Source organism: Caretta caretta, chromosome 16, assembly GCF_965140235.1.
Source record: "Caretta caretta isolate rCarCar2 chromosome 16, rCarCar1.hap1, whole genome shotgun sequence".
In the NCBI taxonomy this organism is placed as follows: Eukaryota; Metazoa; Chordata; order Testudines; family Cheloniidae; genus Caretta; species Caretta caretta.
In genome coordinates this window covers 19247799-19269965 of record NC_134221.1, presented here as the reverse complement: position 1 = coordinate 19269965, position 22167 = coordinate 19247799, and the positions used below count along the sequence as shown (strand labels likewise).

The 22167-nt window shown below is 49.2% G+C and overlaps 1 protein-coding gene across 1 annotated transcript in view; it reads left to right on the top strand.

The window, feature by feature from the left end:
• The window catches only part of DIPK1B (divergent protein kinase domain 1B), a 37539-nt gene that overhangs the window by 5431 nt on the left and 9941 nt on the right, over positions 1-22167 (top strand). The window contains exon 2 of the mRNA XM_048823236.2: positions 6836-6970. Coding sequence (XP_048679193.1) covers positions 6836-6970 — 135 coding nt within the window. The remainder of the gene's footprint in view (positions 1-6835; positions 6971-22167) is intronic.

The following is a 22167-nucleotide window of genomic DNA, read 5'->3' as shown; positions in this document are numbered from 1 at the left end:
TGCCAGATCCAAACACCTGCAGGGTTTGGGGTGTTCAGAATCTAGATCCAAAATGTTGCTGCCCAGGCCCATCCATTGCTGACTCACTGGAGGCTGGATCCCAGCCATGGCAGCTTGCCCAGCAAACCTCTTTGACAGGCTTAGCTAAGGAGCTGGGTTTTTGAAAAAAAAAAAAAAAATGTCCAAATGGGCCAAAGGCAATTGGTATTTAGATAAAATTCATCAAAGGAGAAAAACCACTGGTGTCATCTTCTGGAATGATTGGCTGGCTTGCTCCACAGATGGAGACCAGGTTTAAAGTAAAGAACACTAACATTTTAGGGACCTGTCCTGTAGTTCTTGTGCAGGTGAGGCTCCCAAGCACCTCAGTGGGAATGTTGACCCTGTAATTGTGTGGCAAACTCTGGCAATTTTATTGCGAGTCTCAGGATATTTGGTATTTTTTTCTTAAAGTCCCAGCTGCTGGAATCATGTGAATACATCAGAATCAAGGCTTAAACACCAGAAGGCAAATATTATTTTTTTTAAATCTCTTGATTTTTTTGTGGTGGGTGGCGGCTGACTCATGATTTGTGAGCACTTGGGGTTGTCCATATTGCTGGAGCTAGCTTCTACCTGCTGAACTGGCTTTCTCTTCTTGGCCACACAGGAGTTTCTAGCCTTGCTGCTTGGGCCAATGCAGTAGAGCCACTTTGCAGAAAGAGGGCTGCCTTTTCCTATGCACTCTTGTCGACCCTTTATGTCTCACTAGATCCCATGAGACCACCCTTTTTATGGATAATTTAGCGCCCGTTCCTGTTTTAACACCCATGGGGTCCATTAGTTTTTCCAGTAAAGGATGTGAGTAGGAGTTTGAAGAGCACAAGGAGTGGAGTATTGAACCCTTAATTTCTGTCAGGCAAACTCCACTCTCTTCAGCGTTCCCCCTGTCCTCCCTGACTCTTCCTTTTCATTTCCTCCCTTTTTTCTTAATATATATATATATATATATATATATATATATATATATTTGCCTTGTTCCTTCTAAGCTATCAATGGTGAAGACACGTGGTGAAGCTTTGTGACCATCAGAGATAATCCAAAGACACTGACACCTACAGTCAGACAAATAACCAGACTAACTTGGACAGTATAAATGTTCAGGCATTCCAAAGGACTCAAATAGCATGTGGCTTTACAAATGTTTGGGCCTAAGCGTGCTGCCCTTAATTGAGCAAAATTCCTATTGAAGCCTCCTGCTCATGAAATGCATTGGCCCAGTGTGTTTTTGTCCCCCTCGAGAGGCTGAATCATGTAAAAGGAGTATGACTCTGTTACTGATGTCAAGCTTGCAGACCCAAGTCATGTTTGTAGCTTGAGATGTCCTGGATTCAGTGCTGTAGGTGACCCAAGCAGGGCATCATTACATTCAGATACCAAGAACTGGAATAGAAAAGAATAGGAGTACCTTGCTCACTGACCTGACTTCAAGACTAAACACCCAGTCTCACTTGACAGGGCTATAGCCCCATATCAGGCCCCCTCTAGATCCAACAGAAGCAGCCTAGGTGGTAGTATTAAACTGCCACGAGAGAGCCCCATTTGCTGATGATGTGTGTGCCTTTATTGAGTACAGCTGATTTTAGATGTTAAATGCAACATAGTCAAATAGGAATAGCCACAAATCTCTTGTATATGACAACTGCTTCCAGTAATTAGAGTCCCCCTTTTTACAGACATTAATTTGAGGTGAATTTTTTTGATGGTGAAATAAGGCAGGCTAACCTAGGGCTTTGTGAGCTGATTCACACCTTGCTACAATACTTGCAATTAGCACACAGTGTGTCAAGATGTCTGCTCAAACCTAGACGCTTTCACACTTATCTGCAAATTAGTTCAGAAACAGTTATTCAGATTGAACTGAAATAATGTAGCTAACGAAAGCCCATCAAGTTGAAATGGAAGAACGGGAGTGTTTGTTGCTCTTGTTTTTTGACAGCAGGTCAGAACACCATAAGGTGTTCATGCAGCTAGATCAAGGAGGTGCTATAGGCCCAATATTTAGAATCCCTAAGTGGCTTTGGAAACCATAATGGGCCAAATCTTCAGCTGGTATGGACTGGTGTAAATCCATTGGGTCCATTCAGATCTGGCCTTACATGAATGGAAACAATTGCCGATTTTGGTGAGTTATTTCACTGGAAACTGTGGGTCAGATTCACCCCGATGTGACTCTCTGATGAATTGGATCAGTGTGTTTATAATCTTTGCTGGAGACCCAAATACAACATCACTGAGTGGGCACAGATAAACCAATAAGAGCAACATTGATTGGTTGATAAAACGTGGTTGCCGAACTCTAGAAGGGTCAGCTGGAAACAAGCTAATGAAATAACGAAGTGAACAATTAACAAAGTGACCGCCAGAGTCAGTGGAAGTTCTCACTGATATTTCTGCACCACTTGCTAAAACCATGCAGGCCCCTCAGGCCCCCCGGCTCATCCCCTCCAGGAAAAGCCAGCAGAAATAGGGAGGCATTGAAACACACATTGACAGTCAATAAATTTGGCTTCTCAGACCAGTATGGGGCGTGAGTCCACAGCTGGTGACCTCTAAGTGAAGAGACCCTACTTCCAGCCCCGGGTGTTTGATCCAAAGCCCACTGAAATCAATAGAAAGATACCTATTGACTTCAATGGCCTTTGGATCTGGTCCTAAAAATGGGAACTCTCAGTTTGAGTGACTTGACTGATCACAGCTGTTGAGACAGAACACGAGGAGAGAGGGTGTTTCTGTGGTAGCCATGATCCACACCATAAAGTGCTTTATAGGTCAAAACCAATGCCAGGAATTGCATCTAGAAACAGAGTCTCCTGTGAAGAGCTCTGCCAAGTAAGGGACTCATCCAAAGTCCATTGAAGCCTATGGAAAGACTTCCATGGTCATTGGCTCAGGTCCTAAGTTTGCAGCTGCTATTCTGCACTAGTTGAAGTTTGCAATGCAGGAATCCAGTCTAGAACCAACCAAGGACTGGCTCACTGGGGCAAGGTCCCTCCCCTGCCCCAGGAAAGGTTGTAACCTCCTCATCACATGCAGATGAAATGAAGTGGTTTGCTGCTACATCTACTTAACTGCTTAAGAGGCACTGGAGATCCACCAGGACTCCTGGATCCCATAACAAAAATCAGGCAAAGATCCTCATTGTAGGGAAGCCAAATGATATCGGATAGCGAGGACATTGCGCTTGCTGGCCCCGGGGCAGAGAGAGAGAAATTACCATCTTAATGCCAGGAACAAATCAGTCTCTGAACCTCAGCATCGTTTGCATGGAATATTGTTGATGCCTTTGACAGACCATTCATTATTCATTGTTCCTGTGGACTCTCCAGAATGAAAACCCACAGGTAAGAACCTGACAGTCATCATCATCATCATGTTCCCATTACGTCTCTGGCATTTAGGGCAGCGATGAAGCTCCTCCACTCCTGTCTTCCAATGGTTCCCAGGTGTGCCCCAGGTTTTTCAGCTCGGCTACCACAGCTCATCGCCATGTTATTTTCAGGAAGCCTCATTTTTGCTTGCCTTCAGACGACCATCTTATTGCTATTCTGGTGATGGAATCAGTTTCCATCCGAAGTACATGGCGCAAGGCTGTTGTTAATCTTCCTGATCCCGTCCATCTGCTCTCGCTGCCACCCAGGATGTGTAAGCTGAAGCGTCTCATCTCTGCTGAGATGTCTGTGTGTTCCAAAAACCAAGTTTGGTTTTTGTCTTGGTGGTGAGCACTTCAGTCTTCATGCCAGTGGCTTCCTCTCTGCTTTCACTGCTGGCAGTCCTACGGGTCGTTGACACCTGCAGGCCATCACACACAGTAATGGTCGACTTCTCCACTGCTGTTTCCATAACATATTTTGTTTTTTATGGGACAGGATTGCTAGCCCTGTGCCTAACCCCCAACCTGGAAGGCCAGGATGTCTGTTTTGTCTGACCCCTCCTCCACAGACCAATTCGGCATGGTTGAACCTGCCAGGAGCAAAAAGCCACTGGCGACACAGACTCTGGGGATCGTTAGAGCGTGCAAGCTGTCCCACCACGACAAGGCACGGACACCAGAGGACAGAACCTGGCAGTGCTTGGTGGTTTTGTTCCATGTACACGAGGTGTTCTGAAGGAGCAACAGGCGATGCCTCCAGTTGTATATGTCAGCCCAGAACCATTTTATCCCAGTGCCCCTTACCAAGGGGACAATGGCAGTGTTAGAGAGTTTATGGGTGCCTGGAATCCCTGCCCTTGGATTATATTGTATCTAGGAATTGGAGTTTTCTGAACAGGCCCTTGGAACAGTTTCATAGGAGGGTCAGAGCCTCTGCTGTTGCAAACCAACCCAGTCAATGGTGCTACACTGGTATCATCAACTGAGCCCAACATGTGCCATGAGAGAGGCGCTTGCACTGTGAGCTCTTGCAAGCAAGGCAGCACTGGAGTGGCTCTGTACAGGGGAGATGAGAGCTCAAAGGGAACCCCAGGTGCTGGACATGATCCCAGGGGGCGATTTCCCCCCCTCTGAGCTGGCATTGAATCAAAACAGCAGCATGATGTTAGGGACTCAAAGGCAGCCCGTTGCAAGGGAAAGGGCTCTGTAGACCTAGAGTAGAGCTCTGCCCCTCGTTTCTCACATAACAGAAAATATTTGCTTTGGAAAGGGCTGATGTTTCTTGCATTGCAATGTCACAGCCGAATCACCTTGGGGCACAGTGACATCACCCCAAACCTAGGAGTCAGCTTGCATGTGGTTTTGCCTCACAGGTTCCAGGACATGTGGTTACCCATCTCCATCGTACTGAAGAGTCTGGCCAACTTCTCAGATCCTCACAACATAATCTTCCTTTTATTTAATTTGCAAATGACCTACTCGCAGCCATAGTTTCATGAGAGATTGGGGTGTACAGATACATGAGAGATTGGGGTGTACAGATAAATCAAAATAAAGGTTAGAAAGGGTTACCGAGAACAGAAAGTTTGAAGTTTCTGCTGATGGTCAAACTGTTCCATGTGGAAATGTAATCACGTGAGCATGTCTCCCCCAACACACGCAGACACAGCGTTCAGATCTCCCAGGTCCAGATCCTCAACAGTGTTTAGCTGTCTAACTCCCAGTGAGGATTTGGGTCGCAGTCTGTCCCTTACGCACGCACAGGGCCATATACACAGACACAATCTCTTCCAACACAGACACACTCACACTCTCATACACAGACACTCACTCCCCCAATAGGTATGTACCCAGATACACACGTGAATACATATGCCCATGGCCACACACACACACAAATCACATATGTCTGCCATTAGGATATTTCCCCTGATAGTCAATGAATGTCTACAGTCTGTTCGGTGACCTTCTCCTCTTGCCTCCACATGTAATAAGCTTTTTCGACGGCAATTCCGCTCCGTAGGGGCTGACAAAAGCCCCATTTCAGTTTAATTGGGGCTATAATCTGTGGAAAAAAATGACCAGATTTGGGCAGAAATCAGCTAGACTTCTCTGATCTCAGCCTGAGGCTTTTGACACTCCCTCCAGCTGGGCTTTTGTGTAGCAGGGCAGTGTCTACACTGCATTGTAAATCTGGACGCAGTGTTTCCAAGCCCATGCTTGAGCATCCACCCTGCATTGTAAACCTGGGTTTACAGTTGCTGGACCCGCGGTCTCTCACCTGGGCTAATGGGTCCATGCTGCCCTATGCAGACCTTCTGACTTGGATCTGCGGCTTGAGCTGCATCTGCACTGCAGAATGATAGAGCTTGGACTCAAGTCTCAGGGCATGGCTACACTTGCCAGGTGGGTACTAGGACCAGGGTCCTGAGTAGCTGACTCGAGTCAGCCTGATTTGTGTGTGGACAGAAGGGCGGGGTTGGTCTCAACCCTGAGGCTGAGCCTGGGTTTACGGTGCAGTGTAGACATACACAATGGGATTGAGAGGGGGGTAATTGTTTCTTCCCCTAGGAAGGACTCTGCAGGTGCAGAACTTACTGTGTGTGACTCTCTGGTGTGATTTGCTTTGTACCTGTCAGTAATTCTGGGAGTGAAAAACAGCCCAGTTATAAATGCGTCTATCTGCTCCGCCCAGTGTGCTTTAAACTCAGGACGACTGCAGGAGCGGGGATGGGGAGTGACTCCTGCTCTTTCCTCATGCTCCTTCCCTCCACGCCCAGAGGCCACTGGGACCAGATCCCCAGCTGGGGTAAATGTGTGTTAATCAGCAGTGCTCCACTGACTTCAGTGGCCAAGTTCCACCAGCCACGGATCTGAACCAGTTGGCCTATGGGGGATCCTGGCTCTCACTGTGCTATGTCTAAACAAGTTGATAGGTCCCCTATGGGGACCGCCGCCAAAACCTTAATACTGCTGCTCCCTGCAGAGACTCACCCGGGGCCACCTGCTTATTTTACCTGATCCTTAGAGGAAAGAGATCAATGCTCCTCCCGTGGGGCCCAAACCCCCTCCTCTGTACTTGCCTCCTTTTTGTTTTTTGCATTGTAGTAGTGCCCAGAGGCCCTGATCCGGGATCACGGCCCCCATTGTGCTCATTGCTGTACAAACATCCATCCATACACGACTACAATGCAAAGAACAAAAATGATAGAGGACGGTCCCTGCCCCAGAGAGTTTACACTCAAAGCTCAGCAAGGCAACAGGTGAATACAACAGCTGGGGTTAGGGGGACGGACAAGGTAACAGTGAAATGACCACTTGGAGTGTAATAAGTCACAGTATACCTACTGCCCACCCCTTTTCAAGCGTTAACTTTTATATTCCTTGTATGTAATGCCGGCATTTTCCTGTTGTTTTTTCCAGAGTCGTCTCCCTGGCATCAAAGTGAAATATCTTTTCCTTGCCTGGCTGGGCATCTTCGTGGGCAGCTGGGTGGTGTACATGCATTACTCATCCTATTCCGAACTGTGCAGAGGTCACGTCTGCCAGATGATAATCGTGAGTGCCGGCCACTTTCACTTGATCCTGCTGCTTTACTTCAGATCTGTGTGTTTTTCAAAGCCCTCAGGAAGGGGAGCGGGGGACTTGGGGCATTGGGAGGTAGTGTGATCAGAGCAGGGGACCGGACTCAGAAGTCCTGGCTATGTTTCACCGAGGGAAGCGATCGCTGTGATTGTTTGGATGTCATTTTTAACACATTTTGGGGGTTCTTGAGGATGAAAGGGGCCATATATAAAACTAAGAGAGGAGTGGGCTGAGAATCTCATAGGGGAGATGCTTTCCTGTGAGATTTCTCGTGCTTTGGCTTCCAGGCAATGGAGGGGAAACAGCCTGTTCCATGGTGTTTTCACATTTCAAAAATGAAGAAACACCCCAGCTAAAGATCCAGGCATTCACATACTGTGGAGAGGCTCAGAGCCTGATGTACACTTCATAGCTGGTGTGTGCTTCTATAATGGACTGAACCAAATCCCTGGACAAGAAGCCCACCAAATTCACGGATGTTGGAATCCCTTCCCATTGTTTGCACTGGTCTCAGTTCCCACAATGGGTTGATCCTGCCCCCTAGGGACTGAACAACATTAGGGCTGGCCAGAAAACAAGAATTCCTTTTCACAAAACATTTAGAGCTTTAGTCATTTGTTTTCATTCTGTGTCGGAGAGTATTTTTGTGAAAAACCAGAGAGAAAGAGTCCCAGGCAGAGCAGAGACTTGACCCCCAGTCTGAGAAACACTAACATCAAACCCAAGCAGCTTCCGTGACTGGTTTCAGTTCTGACAAATTGGCATTTTCCAGCAAAAAAAAAGTTTCATCAAAAAATTCCCAACCATCTCCAAGCTTTGGAGAAATGTGGACACAACTCCAACCCAAGTTTTGTAGCTTGGCCTTATCTCTGATCTTAGCATTTCAGGACTGAGATGAGGTTTGGTTTGAGTTCTTATAAGGGGCCAGGAGTTGGGGGAGGTTTCTGTTTTCTCCCGGATGGAAGAGAGGGGATGACTGTAGCCAAATGATGCTGGAGGGCTTTTTGGCATGGATGTGACTCTTTCCCTTCGTGGGGAGATGATCTGCTGTACTTGGTTACATATCTAGGGAGCTCTATGGCCTTTATCCCCTAATATCTGAGTACCTTCTACTGAATGAGCCAGCTGCAGGGGGATCTGAGAATGGAACACGTCCATGTGGGCAGAGATGGAGTGAGGCGAACAATGTGGAAAACGTTTCTTGACAAACGCATGGCGTGAATGAATGGCAAGGACCATGTGTGCAGCAGGGGTTCTCAGAATGAGTTCAGTCTCACACGGGGCCGTGTGGTGTCTCAACCCCTTGCATGCCCACGGGGGCAAGGTAAAGTAGGGCCAGGAATGGGTGTGTCTGAGGAGCTGACCTGGGCTTGGCTTCCAGCCTCATCATGCTAAGCAGACATGTAGCCAGGGCTCTCCCCTCTCAGGCCTCGCTCCTGGTACTCAGCTGGAGTAGCCTGGAGAGGAAAGATGTCCTTGCAATGAATGCCCTGGGCTGGGACTCAAGACATAGAATCACAGACGTGTAGGACTGGAAGGGACCTCAGTAGATCGTCTTGTCCAGTCCCCTGCACTCAAGGCAGGACATCTGGGTTCAAATCGCAGCTTTGCCCCAGACTCCCTGTGTGAGACCTTGGGCCTGTCACCTCGTCTTGGTGCCAGTTCCCCCTCGGTAACATGGGGTTAATCTATTTTTGGGGACTGTCTCAAACTCTGTGTTTATGGAGCTCCGACTGGGGGCTCGCTGGTAACACAAATAACTAAGAACATGAACTGATGAGGCAGGGTCCTTGCTCTGCAGTGCACTCGCCCCTGCTCACTCCTTCTCACCTTGTGCCAATACGCCCAGTGCCCTCAGCACGTCCTGGGCAGCCCTTCCCCTCCCAAGCAGCCTCCGGATGTGCTGAGCAAGCAGCGCTGCAAAGTGCTGTTACATGATTCCCCAGGGTGATGGCTAGAAAGCTGCTTCAAACCATCACGGGCCTTCTTACGAGGTTCCTTGGGCTTTATTAATAGATGTCTAATTAGAACGAACACCCCTTTGGTTGTCCCAGACACTCACCCAGTGCTTCCCTTCTGTGACCTCCCAGTGCCACAAGTGTCCGACCTGCAAAGAAGCCCACTTAGTATTCACCCGATAGCTGTAATTAGTGGGGAATCAAAGATCTTATATGCCACAGTTAACATACACAAGAGTTTTCAGCAGTGTAATGAGGCGTAGATGCCGGAGAATTTTCTGCTTCTCTGGCTCATTTCTTACTGCCTTCCTAACCCCATTAACACTTGTTGGGTTCTGCTTCGTCTCAGCTCACCTCTGCTCTCACCCAAACTTCCGCAATGGAAGTAACACCGGCCCCAGAGTGAGCTTTAGTGGGGGCCCACGGAGCCCCAGAACTGGGCAGGGCCCCTTCAGTTCAGATTTCCTTTAAAAAATGAGTCAATGTCTACCCGTTCTCATGGTACTGTTGCCAGGATAGGTATTCCCAAGGCCCTGACCCTGCTCCAGCTCACAAAGCTGGTCGTTGGGGCTTGAGACCATGCCCCTGGCTTCGTATAGCAGGAACGAGACAAAAGCAGCCCCATTTCCCCTGCATTCAGCAAGGGTGTCCACAAGAGCAGCAGCACCCTGGCCCCCTCGCATGTGGGGAAGAGCAGGCACAATATGTGATAAGGCGACGGCCTCAAGCATTGAAAGGAAGTTGCAAATGTTGCCGCCTTGAGAAGTGGCATCACTCCACAGTCGCTCTCTCCCCCGACTCCCTCCTCCGAAGCCCCCTCCCTAAAACCCAGTGTGGCCTCTTGCCAAGACAGCCTCCTGATCTCCAGCCCATCTATTTCCTGGAGATCCACCTGTTGAAGCATCATCCAGGGTGTGGAGGTGCTGTTAACCCCGGGGAAGGTAGCAGCTTCCTCCCCTCTCCAACATTTTCCCTCCTCTCTGTGCTAGGACACTGTCCCCTCTCTTGCGGGAGAAGAACCCTCTGACACTAGAGGATGTGAGCAAATGGCCAGACACGGGAGAACCAGCAGGGTAGATGGGACAGCCAGCATGTAGAGCTGTGCTAGCATGTCCAGACAATACCATTGTCTGGAGGGTGGGATCTGGGTACCGAATGCACAAGCATCTACTACTGAGCTGCAGGAATATGGCCAAGATTTGCAAAAGCAACTGGTGACTTTGGGTGCCTCAGTAATCAACCTCAGATGCCTCAAAGGGGCATAATATTCAGAGGAGCTGAACACCCCTCCTCTGCAGGTCAGACCGCTTCAAAGTGACTCAGGATGGGCCCGCACCAACCAAGATAACGAGTCGCTTTGGAAAATCCTGTCCTAAGTCTTTCATCTGGGAGTGAGTAGAAGGCTAACAGAGGATAGGGGCAGAGACTAGAGGGAGAGCCATTGCTGAATGCCTTGAGCCGGTGTATTATACCAACATGTATGCTTGGGAAGCTGAATTTTTCCAGCCTCATGCTGATTTGGTTTGGGGTGAATACACATCCGACGAGCAAGGATCACAGCTGCCTGGATGGCTATTTGTGGGGGGCCGAGCAAGTGACCCTACCTTGAGACTCCTGTGCCATGTGTTGACACTGGGACACAACATCCACGTCCTTTGGGTGCTGGATTGCATGAAGCCATGGGGATGTCTTACAGAAACATCCTGGGGGTTCCATTGCAGCCTGTTGTTGTGTTGGGAGAAGTTTGTGCTGCCATGCAAACCTCCCGAACTGACAAGACGACCAGAACGCCAAATGGGTGGGAGAGGGATTTGTTGAGGTTGGGGGGGGGTCATGTCCCCAAAATGCAGGGATGTCCTGTGCCAATGCAAAATGCACGCAGGGATGGACAGGTAGCCATTGTTCAGGATCACAGGATGGAGTCCAGTGTCTTCCTGTTATACCCACCCAATGCAAATCCTCGTCTGGCAAAGAAAATCATTCTGGGCCTGATCCTGAGCATCCACTGAGCACCCTCAACTCCCCCGATGCAATGCTCTCAGTATCTCTCTGGCTCAGACCCTGCAGGGCAGATCTCTTTGCTGCGAGATTAATGGTATTTTGCACAATAATAAAAAGAGCTAGTGTGTGTTAACAGGCATGGATGCTTGTGTGTGTATGTGCATGCTTAAACATCTGCGCACACGCGTTTGAGTGCATAGGCCTGTTTGTGTGAGCATGGTTGTATCTGTGCAGCCTTGTGCACATGTGAGAGTGTGTGTGTGTGTTTACTCCATTTAAATTCCCAGAAATGTATTTCCTGGCTGGAGCTGTGGATTTCATTGAGACAGATTAACTCTCCCCCCAAGTCCCCAACCCCACTCCCACTAACCAACTCCTGCAAATGGCCATGGTAACATTGTTACGTTCTAATCGGATAGTAGGAAGGAAGAAAGCAGTGATGGGGGGTGGGGGAGGGAGGATGTTAGTGGGATTGAAAAATGCTTTATTTGCCATGCAGGCTGAGCTGTCTAATTGAGCCAGCCAGCGCTGGGAAGCTATTCAAACCCAAAGGGATGGTGGATCGGGGGAGCTACGAGAAAGACAATATTGAGTAAACGATGTAACGCTGTCCATCAATTTTATTGTTAACTCTCTGTCATCTCCCTTTGGGGTTCTAAATCGCTACTAACGAGTTATTCGTTAAGGATGTAAATCCTGCTGTCAAGATTAGAATGAAATAGCGGCACGTTCATCTCCTTTTTTAATTTTTATTTTAAAGCGATGAAGGGTCTTTTCCACTGCAGGCTCGTTCGCCTTTCCCTGAACCCAAAACCTCTCCCTTGTAACATGATGAGAGAATCGGCCCTTGTGTGAGCCCACCCATGTGCCAGGTATGCTCCCTGCCCCTCCGGGCCCATGCTGGGCTGGCTCCATGCTGCCAGCCCTGCGGTCACAGGGAGCCCCTCCTCCATGGCTCGGATGAAAGGTTAGTGTGGCGTGGTACACGGCCTGACATTGTGTGTGAGCAGCTCCGCTCTGCTTGGCAGCTCTGCAGGGACAAGCAGGCATTAAAGTGGATGGACCCAGGGGAAGCAGCTGTCACTGGACCAGCCATGGGAAGTGGCACGGGAAGCACACCCCGCAGCTGCCCGCTCACATCTGATACCTGTGCCCTGCCCCACACCTGGCTGGTCTCGGAAACCTGTGATGCAACTTTCATAGTTCTGCCTAGGCCTTAACTCTCTTTCTTCTTCAGACTGCACGTTCCCTTTGTTATTGTAGGGTTGCTCACGTGAGTTTGTTATTGGAGGGTTGTGCATGGGTCCTAGGTTGAGCATGTATGTTTGTTTTTTGGGTGGCTCATGAGTCCTGGAGCTGCGTGTCCTGGAAACATAGGAGTTGCCTGACCAGAGCAGACCCTTGGTCCACCTAGACTGGTATCATGACTCGAAAAGTGGCCAGTGAGAGGATGCTTCAGAGGAAGGTGTGGACATTTCCCATAGAGACAGTTTCTTCCTGACCCCAACCAATTAGTGGTCTGCCTATACCCTGAAGCATGAGAATGTACTGACTTGTTTGTGCAGTGTCTTGTAAATAGCGGCCAGTGTGGATCACGCTTACAGAAGAAAAGAACATTTCAGCTTCTACTGTGGGGAAAGAACTATACAAAGAATTACACAGACTTTGAAAACAGAGAGAAAAAGATGAAAGTAGATCAGATTTGGGGTCAGGCAACTTCAAACCTCTCTCTTTTTCTTAGCTTTGCTGCAGCATATTTGTTTGCTGACAATCATTAATACTCTCCTTAACTTTCACGCTCCTCAGCTGGTGTAAACTCGTGTAGCTCCTTTGACGTCAAAGTTGCTCCACTGATTCGCACGAGCTGGGGATCTGGCCCTTAGTGTATGTTTGTGTGTGTGAAGGGGGGTGTTTAGAGTTAACAGCAGCTTCATTTCCATGGACATTTCTCTAATGCAGAATAAGGTGGAACTTCTAAACAGGTATGTTCATGTGCCATCCATACTAACGCCAAGGAGTTGCCTTGTGAATCAGTTATTCTAAATATACAGTGAATCCATAACTCTGGGAGACAACATCAGGATCAACCTGGCTACCTATCATTTTCTTTGCAGGCATATCAGGCAAGTCAAGCATGTACTGTGACTATACACTAGGGCCCTGTAACAAAAGCTGTTGGGGCCACAGACCCCACATGGGGGGAGGTGAGAAGACCCCACCTGACCGGAAAGCAGGTCCTGTTTTCTGTCAGTGTTGATGAGTTCAGTTATGGTAACTACTCCCCGTCTGCCTATCTTCACCCTGCGCTTTCAGTTGGATATAAGATTCCGCATCAGCATCCCTTCTAGACTGTGGTGTAGTGCTGTTGTGTGCTGTTAAACAGCTGCCATACTCCAACCCAGAAGTGGCCGCATTTCAGTGGGGGATGAAGTGACTCCTCATATAGTTTACCTATTCACTTTGAGATGAAATGCAAGATATTCGTATTGGGCCAATACTCAGTCCTTACTTAGACAAAGCCTCCGTTCTTGTCAATGGGAGTTTTGCCTGAACAAGAGCTCGATAGCATTTTGGCCTATTGTTACTTATTCCAGGGGTCACCGCGGCTGACTGTCCAATCTAGTGTTCCCATCAGATCTGCCTTCAGCAGTGATTAATTCTTGTAATTGGAATGAAGTGGGGAGGAGAGGCTTCACTGTCAATGCTGCTGGAGTCAGATCTGACACCAGCCCTGATGAATGAAATCTGTGTTGTGATCTAATTAATAAAAGACAAGGGGCAATGATAGCATCGGTTTGGAACAGATTTCATTCTATATGGGGTAATTCCTTACGAATAATTATATCTAGCCCTCATATAGCACTTTTCATCAGTCAGTCTCAAAGCACTTTACAAAAGGAGAGAAGTATCATCATCCCCATTTTACACGTGGGGAAACTGAGGCACAGGGTGGGGAAGTGATTTGCCTAGGGTCACCCAACAGGCCCATGACAGAGCCAGGAGTAGAACCCAAGTCTCCTCTGAGTCCCAGTCCAGTGCTCTGCCCACTAGGCCTTATGATTTCAGTGGAGTTACTCCTGATTTATAGGGTTGTTACTGAGGTCACAATCTGAACCATTCCTTATGTACTGTTATTAACTGGTGCACAGGCCTTGTGCTGACCCTCTGCCCAAAGGTGAATCCCTCCATGACCCCTCATTGAGCTGGAAGACTTGACCAAGGGGTCACAGTGGGTGACGGAGGCTGGTTTCACGCTGATGGCTTCACACAACAGGTAGTGAGTAGGGGTTCAACATGGGCTGCAGATACCTGCCCGTTGCCCCCCAGCTTGTGTGCGCAGCTGGCCCATGCTGCATACATACATACCTCCACTGCCTTCCATGGCAACTCTCCACGCCTGGCCAGGAATTCATCCAGCCAGCGGATGGGTAAGGCCCTCGCAAAATGGAAGGAAGGTCTCGAGAGAGCAGTCTCTCTCTCTCTCTCTCTCTCTCTCCCCACTTACTGAGACAGGCTTTTTAATCAGCCCTAGTTATTAAAAGGACGTACTATGTTTTGGTAATGGATCAGGGATGGGAGTGAGTGAGAGGGAGATAGATAAATTCAAAGCTTTTAGCGCGTCAGGGGCCAGAATTTACCATCGAGAGCTGGGGATGGGAGTGGCCTCTACTGAAGAGTTCTTAAGGCCCGATTTAATGGCTGTTAAACGAGGAGTGATCTGCCTCCGTCTGATTGAGTAGTTACTCTATGTGCAGCAAAGGGGGTAATTGCACAGTGAGGGGCTGGGTGACAGGAGGAGGGAGGGCACTGGAAAGCATGCAGCAGCCAGGTGGCTGGGGATGTAGAAATTGGCAAGGGTACCAAGAGCAAGGAGCGCCCAGGGCTTGTTTGCTTTTCTGTCCTGACATAGTCCTAAAAGAGGTGATCTGCGGGGTGGTGGTGTGGAGCGATGGGTGATCGGAGCTGAACGTCTCTTTATTATGATGTATTAATGGTTTGTATTAGGGTAATGTCCATTGTGGCCCATTGTGTCAGGCATCGTGCAAACGCCCAGGGGGAGACAGTCCCTGCCCCAAAGAGCTTAGACCCTAAATAGACAGGGTGGGAGGAAGGCTGGATGATTCTTAGAGCTTTGTGGATTTTCTCGTCCCTCGAGAATTTTTGAAAAAATTTTCCTGTCTCAAATTGGGACAAAAAGTAAAAAATCTCTAAAACTTTCATGAATTGAAAATCCTTCATACACTGCTGATCGTTGGGCAATGGCGCTGAGAACCGTGCAGTGAACTGGAGAGACTGGAACCAATTTGATGGTCTCGGAAGAGGCTGTAACTGATTGCAGCACTCAATAGAGGCGAGGAGAGGTGCCGAGACGTGACGAGTGGCAGTTTAGTCACACAGAGGCTTATAAGTCAGTCCACAGTGAGGAAGGGACGGTGGGTTCTCGGCTGGGTACTGTGATCAGCACCTGGGATGAGGACTTAGGACCCTGATGCTTCTTTGAACCTTCTCTTCCTGTGGAGTGTGCAGGGTTTGGCTGCAAGGCTCACAAGGACAGAGTTTGGGCTGCCAGGTGTCTGGGAATCCAGAGAGTGCTGGCTTGCTTGTGGAGATGTTTGGTGTTTCCTCTGCAGCAGTGCCGAGGGAGCTACGGGGGGGAGACAAAGTGGGGAAAAGCTACATGGCTTCCAACGGTGAAGGCAGGGCCCAGTTTGGGACACAGGTTCAGGTCATAGGATCACAGAAATGCCGGGCTGGAAGGGACCTTGAGAGGTCATCGAGTCCAGTCCCCTGCGCTGAGGAAGGGCCAAGTCACCATCCTTGACAAGGGTTTGTCCAACCTGTTCCTAAAAGTCTCTTATGATGGGGATTCCACAACCTCCCTTGGAAGCCAGTTCCCGAGCGTAACTGCCCTTGCTGTTACAAAGCTTTCCCTAATATCTAACCTAAATCTTCCTTGCTGCAGATTAAGCCCATTGCTCCCTGTCCTACCTCCAGTGGACACAGAGAACAATCAATCACTCTCCTCTTTATAACATATTTGAAGACTGTTCTCAGGTCCTCGCTCTGTCTTCTTTTCTCAAGAGCAAACATGCCCAGATCGATAGGTGCTTCGGCCCCTCTCCCCAGGCAGGTGTCCCAGGCACTGGCAGAAAGGGCCGGGGGGGCTGATAAGACAGCAGCAGGTGCAATGTCCGTGGCCACACGAGGGTGGTTCTGAACCCAGCACACACTTGGCAAGGACACCTGAGAAGCTGGGTGTATCTGGTGGGGACATGTAAGCAGATACCCACTGATTAGCCAGAGACTGTGAGGCTGGGATGAGTGACTTCAGTGCGACCGGCTGGTATCTTGCTGTAGACTATGGACTGGTGATTACAGCTTATTGACTGGACAGGCGGTGACCAAGGTAAGGGGCGGGGGTGTGTGTGTCTATGGAGTGGGAGCTTTATGAAAGGACAGCAGAGCCCTCACTCCCTCTGCCCTTAGCTCTGCCCAGGCACTGCTGGGTGTTGAGATCTGGTGGCAGGGACATGGGTCAATGTGCCAGCTTCCCTAGATTCAGCTTAGTTTTCTTTCCTGCTTCCCCTGCCATGGCAGACCCTACTTCCTCCTCCTTGATCCTAGTCTTATGCTGGCTGGCTTGGTCTCCAAGGAGATCCCTGCCTCCCTCTCTGAACTGCTGACAGGCAGAGGATTACAAAGCAGACGGTGCTCCCTGACAGCTGCCAGTTAATGAGTTTCTGAGCATTTCCCTGTGTGCAGCCTGGGTTTTGCCGTGACGCACTCCTGTGAACCCACTGTCTGCACCCCCTCCCTGCCTGCCACACACACCCTGGACTTGCTCACCTCACTTTCTGTCTCTCTCCACACCCCAGATCTGGAATCAAATCCCACTGGGGGTTACACAAAGGGTTTATTTCAGTAACTCCCAGCTCTCCTGGCACCAGCACTGGTCACTTGGGTCCAGTGTTCAGAGGAGGAGACTGGGAGTCAGGCTTCCTGGGGTCCATCAGCACCTCTGCCACTCTCCCAAGATCCCCCAGTGAGATCGGTGCCTCAGTTTCCCATCTGTGAAACGGAGTTATGAGGGTTAACGAATCCGTATTTGCAAAGTGCTCGTGGATGCTGTTGCTATTGTTATGGTGAAAGGTGGTAATGGGGTCTTGGATGCAGACCAATCACAGAGCTTGAGGTGAGTGGGTACTTAACCTTTCCCCTTTGTGTCTAAGAGGAGCAGCAATTGGAACTTTTGCAGTAAAACCAGCTGCAGACAAAGGGTGCGGTGAATGCCTCAAAGGCACCTGGAAAGGCAAGCCAGTGAGGTGAAAGAGGGTTTTCCAAGTAGCCAACAGAAGGGCTGGGCGCTCTACTGCACTGTGTGTAGAGGAGCAGCAGTGAGCAATAGACAGAGGTGTAGAGTGACCCAGGAAGGTGACAGAGGCTGAGAGACAGCAGCTTCTTGGGACCAGGGCTGGCATGTCCGGTTTGGGAGGAGAGCTGGTTGGAGCATTTTTAACAAAATTAAATGTCATCACAGTATGGTGCTTGGATGAAGCTGAAATGTTTTGTGGAGATGTGTCAATTTCGACAAAATTTTCATGGTGATGGTTTTTGTGGTCCAGGGCTCTATGGTCACCTCTGATCAGAGAGAGAGAGTGAGAGACACCCTTATCAAAAACCTAGACATTTTGGGATCAAAATGCTCATTTTGGCACAGTGCAATTAGTGAAAATGTTCTGAAGGCTTTTGGTCTCGTTCCAATGCAGAACGAAAACCAATATTGAAACCTCGAAAGTTGGCATGAAATGGGATTGTCGTTCTCTAGCCAGCTCTGCTGGGGATCGCAACAAAAGCCTGTGTGCTGTGTCTCCCTACTGCTGGTCAGAGATACATGACGGTGTGTCTATTTCTGTGAATAAAAAGACTGCACCCGGAATATACCCGACTCATATCAACCATTTCTCAACCGGGCAGAACAACCCTGCAAGGCCCTGGATTACGGTGTTCCGCTCAGCCTGTGGGGCCATATTATTATTAAAACTTGTTTTGATAGAGAGAGCCCAACGGACCCCATTGTGCTAGGTGCTGCATGAACATGTAGTGAGAGAGTCCCTGCCCTGAAGAGCTTATAGTCTAAACAGACAAAGCAGGATTATTACCCCCATGTTACAGAGGGGGAACTGCAGCCTAGAGAAAGGAAGTGGCTTGCCCTAGGTCACACAGGGCACCTGTGGCAGTACTGAGAACTGAACCCAGGTCTCTGGAGTCTCAGGCCAGTGCCTGAACCCGACGGCAGACCCTGTGCTGAAAGGCACTAGAGAATAGGCTTCGAGCAGAGGGAGGCATGATGCAGACGTGAAGAGGCAGCTCCTTCTGGGAAAGCGTCTCAGGTGCCTGGAAAACAGCAGATCAGCTCCCTGAATTTATCTTTCCATCTCCCCTCGCGCTCTGCCTACCTGTCTCCAGCTGCCAGCTCTAGTAATCTCTCTGTGACACATCAGCAAGCCTATGTGTCTGTACCCTTGCTCCTGGCTTCTCCCTCTGTCTCATTACAGTTGCATTAATATTACAGCACCCGAGTTGTAGGCTGTCACTGGCGTTTTCTCTGGCGATCTGCAGCAGCCAGGGGCGAAGGCTTGTGTACTGGTCTGGGTCATGCTGCAGTCGGAAGCTAGGGAATGCTTTCGCTTGAGACTTGCCCTGTCTTAGATGTAAATTAATAGCACGAGCAGCAAGATCAGAGCAGGGAGACCATAGCCGTGGTCCCAGGAGCATTGTAGCGCCATCAAAGCCTATTAGAGTGATGGGTTTATATGCAGGGTGACATGCATGGCAGATACCGAGCAGCTAGCGGGAGGTGGGAGGAAAGGGTTGCCGGAGGCTATAGCAGTGGCAGGCAGATCTCAAGAGCAGGGATGTTGAAGAGGTTTGCAGCTCTCAGCAGTGAATTGAGCCTGTGCTAAAGGGGGCAGTTGGAGCCCTTTGCTCAGCGCCAAGAGCGCGCCACAAAACCTCCCCCTGTTCTCGTCCAGCGAGGATGGAGAATGGGAAGCCAGCTTCACCCTCTGGGTTTGGGCCATGGCTAAATGGGACCAGGGCTGTTCGAGTAACACAAATCAGCTCCCTGCTACTGCGGTGCTTCATTCGCACCTAGTTTGTCCGTTGGTGTTTTTATCTGCCCGTCTAGTCCCTCTATCCACCCATCTAGAATTATAATGCCACCTCCATCACTGTGGGATCTGAACACCTTACAAAGAGATGACTCTCTCTCTCAGGCTTTCCTATGCACAATCTTATAATGCTTGAGTTTGAGTCCAACACCCCAAGCCAGCTAGCCTGAAATGTGGATTTCAGCTATGTAGGGCCAGACTGTGAACCCCTTACTCCCATTGGTGAGTAGCTACACATGTACGTTGTCCCGGAGAGGGGAGGGAGTTCACAGCCTGGGCTCTTAGCTTGTTACATCGGTTGATTTAATATTGTTCATCGTTAATAATGCAGTAGCACATAGGAGTTCCAGTCACGGCCCAGGCCCTCATTGTGCTAGGGGCTGTACAAACACAGAATGAGAAGACAATCCCTACTCCAAATTGCTGACACTCTAAGTATGAGGCAAGAAGCAATAGATGGATACAGGCAGATCCCCTGGGGAGCACAAGGAATCAATAAGACGGTACTGGTCAGCATGATAGGCTGTGGTCTGAGCATACCAGCTGTGTAATTGATCGCAAGCGTTTTGCATCCTGGCAAAGGGGAGCTGAGATATTAAAATATTCAGGTTTGAAAGCTGGGCCCCAATAATGCCTCGTAACTCCTAATTCCCCTCCGTGTTAACAGCCTAAGACTTAGCATTGTCACAGGGGGAGGTCACGAGTTGAGCTTGTCCTGGCTGGAGGATGGCAAAGCAATTTAATTAGGTGTCAGCAGAGAGGAGGCTAGGCCAGGCAGACAGCGGCAAATTAACGTCAAAGTCAGGCCATGGAAATGAAGTTACAATGTCAAGGCAATGACAAAGCGATTCCTGTGTCAGGGGAGATCACGGTGCACTAGCAGAATGGCAGCAAAATGATTTCAGTCCACGCCTGCTGTTGGAAACCAGGACTTCTCAGTGTGAGCTGCACATTGAAGAGGAGTGGGGAAAGCCCTGGCTTCTGGAACAGCGGTACAGAGGCCCAAACAAAAGCAGTGAAACACAGAGAAGTTGTGTTAATGTAACGTTACCTAATTGACCTGAATTGCTGAGTAGCCTGTGTTAGGCAGGGGGTCAGGCTGCAAGATCACAAACGGCCTTGCTGGCCTTAAAATCGATGAGTCGAGAGCAGCAATGAAGTGCCCCAGAAAGGCTGCCAGCTGGAGCTCAACCTGGTTGTGCCTAGGCTTTGTAGCACACAAGCTGCTCTGCCAGAGGAACAAATGCAGCTTGTGTGGCTGCTCTGGGGAGATCCTGAACACATCAGTATATCTCTGGCAAAGGCACGCCCTGCAGGCCCATCTGCGAGAGGGTCGGGTGCATTGCTGGGGCTAGTCCAACATGGCTGGGCTGAGGCGTTAACGAAGAAGCTCCTGGTTACACTATAGTTATCTATCCACACAACCAGACTACATTTCCCTTCTCCCCCACCTGGGTTCCAAGGAAGCATTCCCAGAGACTGGGTTATCCCTTTCTCCTTTATGTCATGGCTCCACTTCTCTGGCAAGGAGATTCCTAGCCATTAGCAGACAGCTTCACTGTCTCTACAACTGCCCTTAATGAGATTTTAACAGCAGCTCTTGATCGTCCTCAGTGCGTAACTACTGAGTTATTTGTGTCAGGCAGTGGGCGCCCGATCACTAATCTTGCAGTAATAAAGGGAAGGGAAGATCAGTAGGTCAGAAGCACTAGGCCATTAAGGATGCATTAGCGTGGAAGAGTCCCTGTTATGTCCCCCAAGCACACATTGCCTGTGAGAGGGACCTGGAAGCATACACAGGCCCTTATTAAGAAGTGCAAGAGAGAAGGGCAACAAAAATGATCAGGAGTAGGGAACAGCTTCCATACGAGGAGAGATTAAAAAGACTGGGGCTGTTCAGTTTAGAAAAGAGACACCTGAGGGGAGATATGATAGAGGTCTATAAAACCATGACTGGTGTGGAGAAAGTGAATAAGGAAGTGTCATTTACCCCTTCCCATAACACAAGAACCAGGGGTCCCCCAGTGAAATTAACAGGCCGCAGGTTTAAAACAAACACAAGGAAGTATTTCTTTGTACAACGCACTACCAACCTGTGGAATTCATTGCCAGGGGATGTTGTGAAGGCAAAAAGTATAACTGGGCTCAAACAAAAAGAAAAGGAGTACTTGTGGCACCTTAGAGACTAACCAATTTATTTGAGCATCAGCTTTCGTGAGCTACAGCTCACTTCATCGGATGCATACTGTGGAAACAAGAATTAGATAAGTTCATAGAGGATAGGTCCATCAATGGCTGTTAGCCAGGATGGTCAGGGAGGCAATCCCATGCTCCGGGTGTCCCTAACTCACAGTCAGTTCCTTTCTTATGGCCTCTTCCTACTTGGGTCATTTTTTTTTCCCAACATAAAGAACACTGTCTAGAAGTTAGAACCTGGGCTCAGGAGTCAAGACTCCTGGATGCTGTTCCTAGCTTTGGAAGGGAGTTTTGGCCTGTTGTTAAAACAGCTGGCTGAGAGTCAGGACTCCTGGGTTCTTTTCTCAGCTTTGGAAGGAGACTGCAGGCCTGTACTTAAGGCTGCTGACTGAGAGTCAGGACTCCTGGGTTCTCATCCACTGAGTCATCACTTCGCCTCGCTGTCGCTCAGTATAAATGGATTTAAAAATACTTATTCCTCCCTGTTGCTGTGAGGCTTAGCTGACTGAAGCCCTCAGACCAAGTGCCTGGCAGATTCATTATTTTAATGGGTTTTTCCTCTTGGCATGTAAATTCTCCTGTTTGTTCCCAGTACTTCCTTTTTGCTAGGATTTTCTAGGGTGCCAGCGTGAGAAGACGGGCCCTTCCTCATTGGCTGGCGGGGGAAAGGGCATGCTCTGCCCATTTAGAGGTCAGAGAGGTTGCTGCTGCAGGACATGCTGACACCTGTTCTCTAGGCCTTGCACTCGTCTCTGCAGGCAGCTTGCGTCCAGGAACTGGCACTCATGCCAAGCTCCTCTGCTCACCCCCAGTGTGGCAGCAGTCGATCAAGCCGCGATCCCAC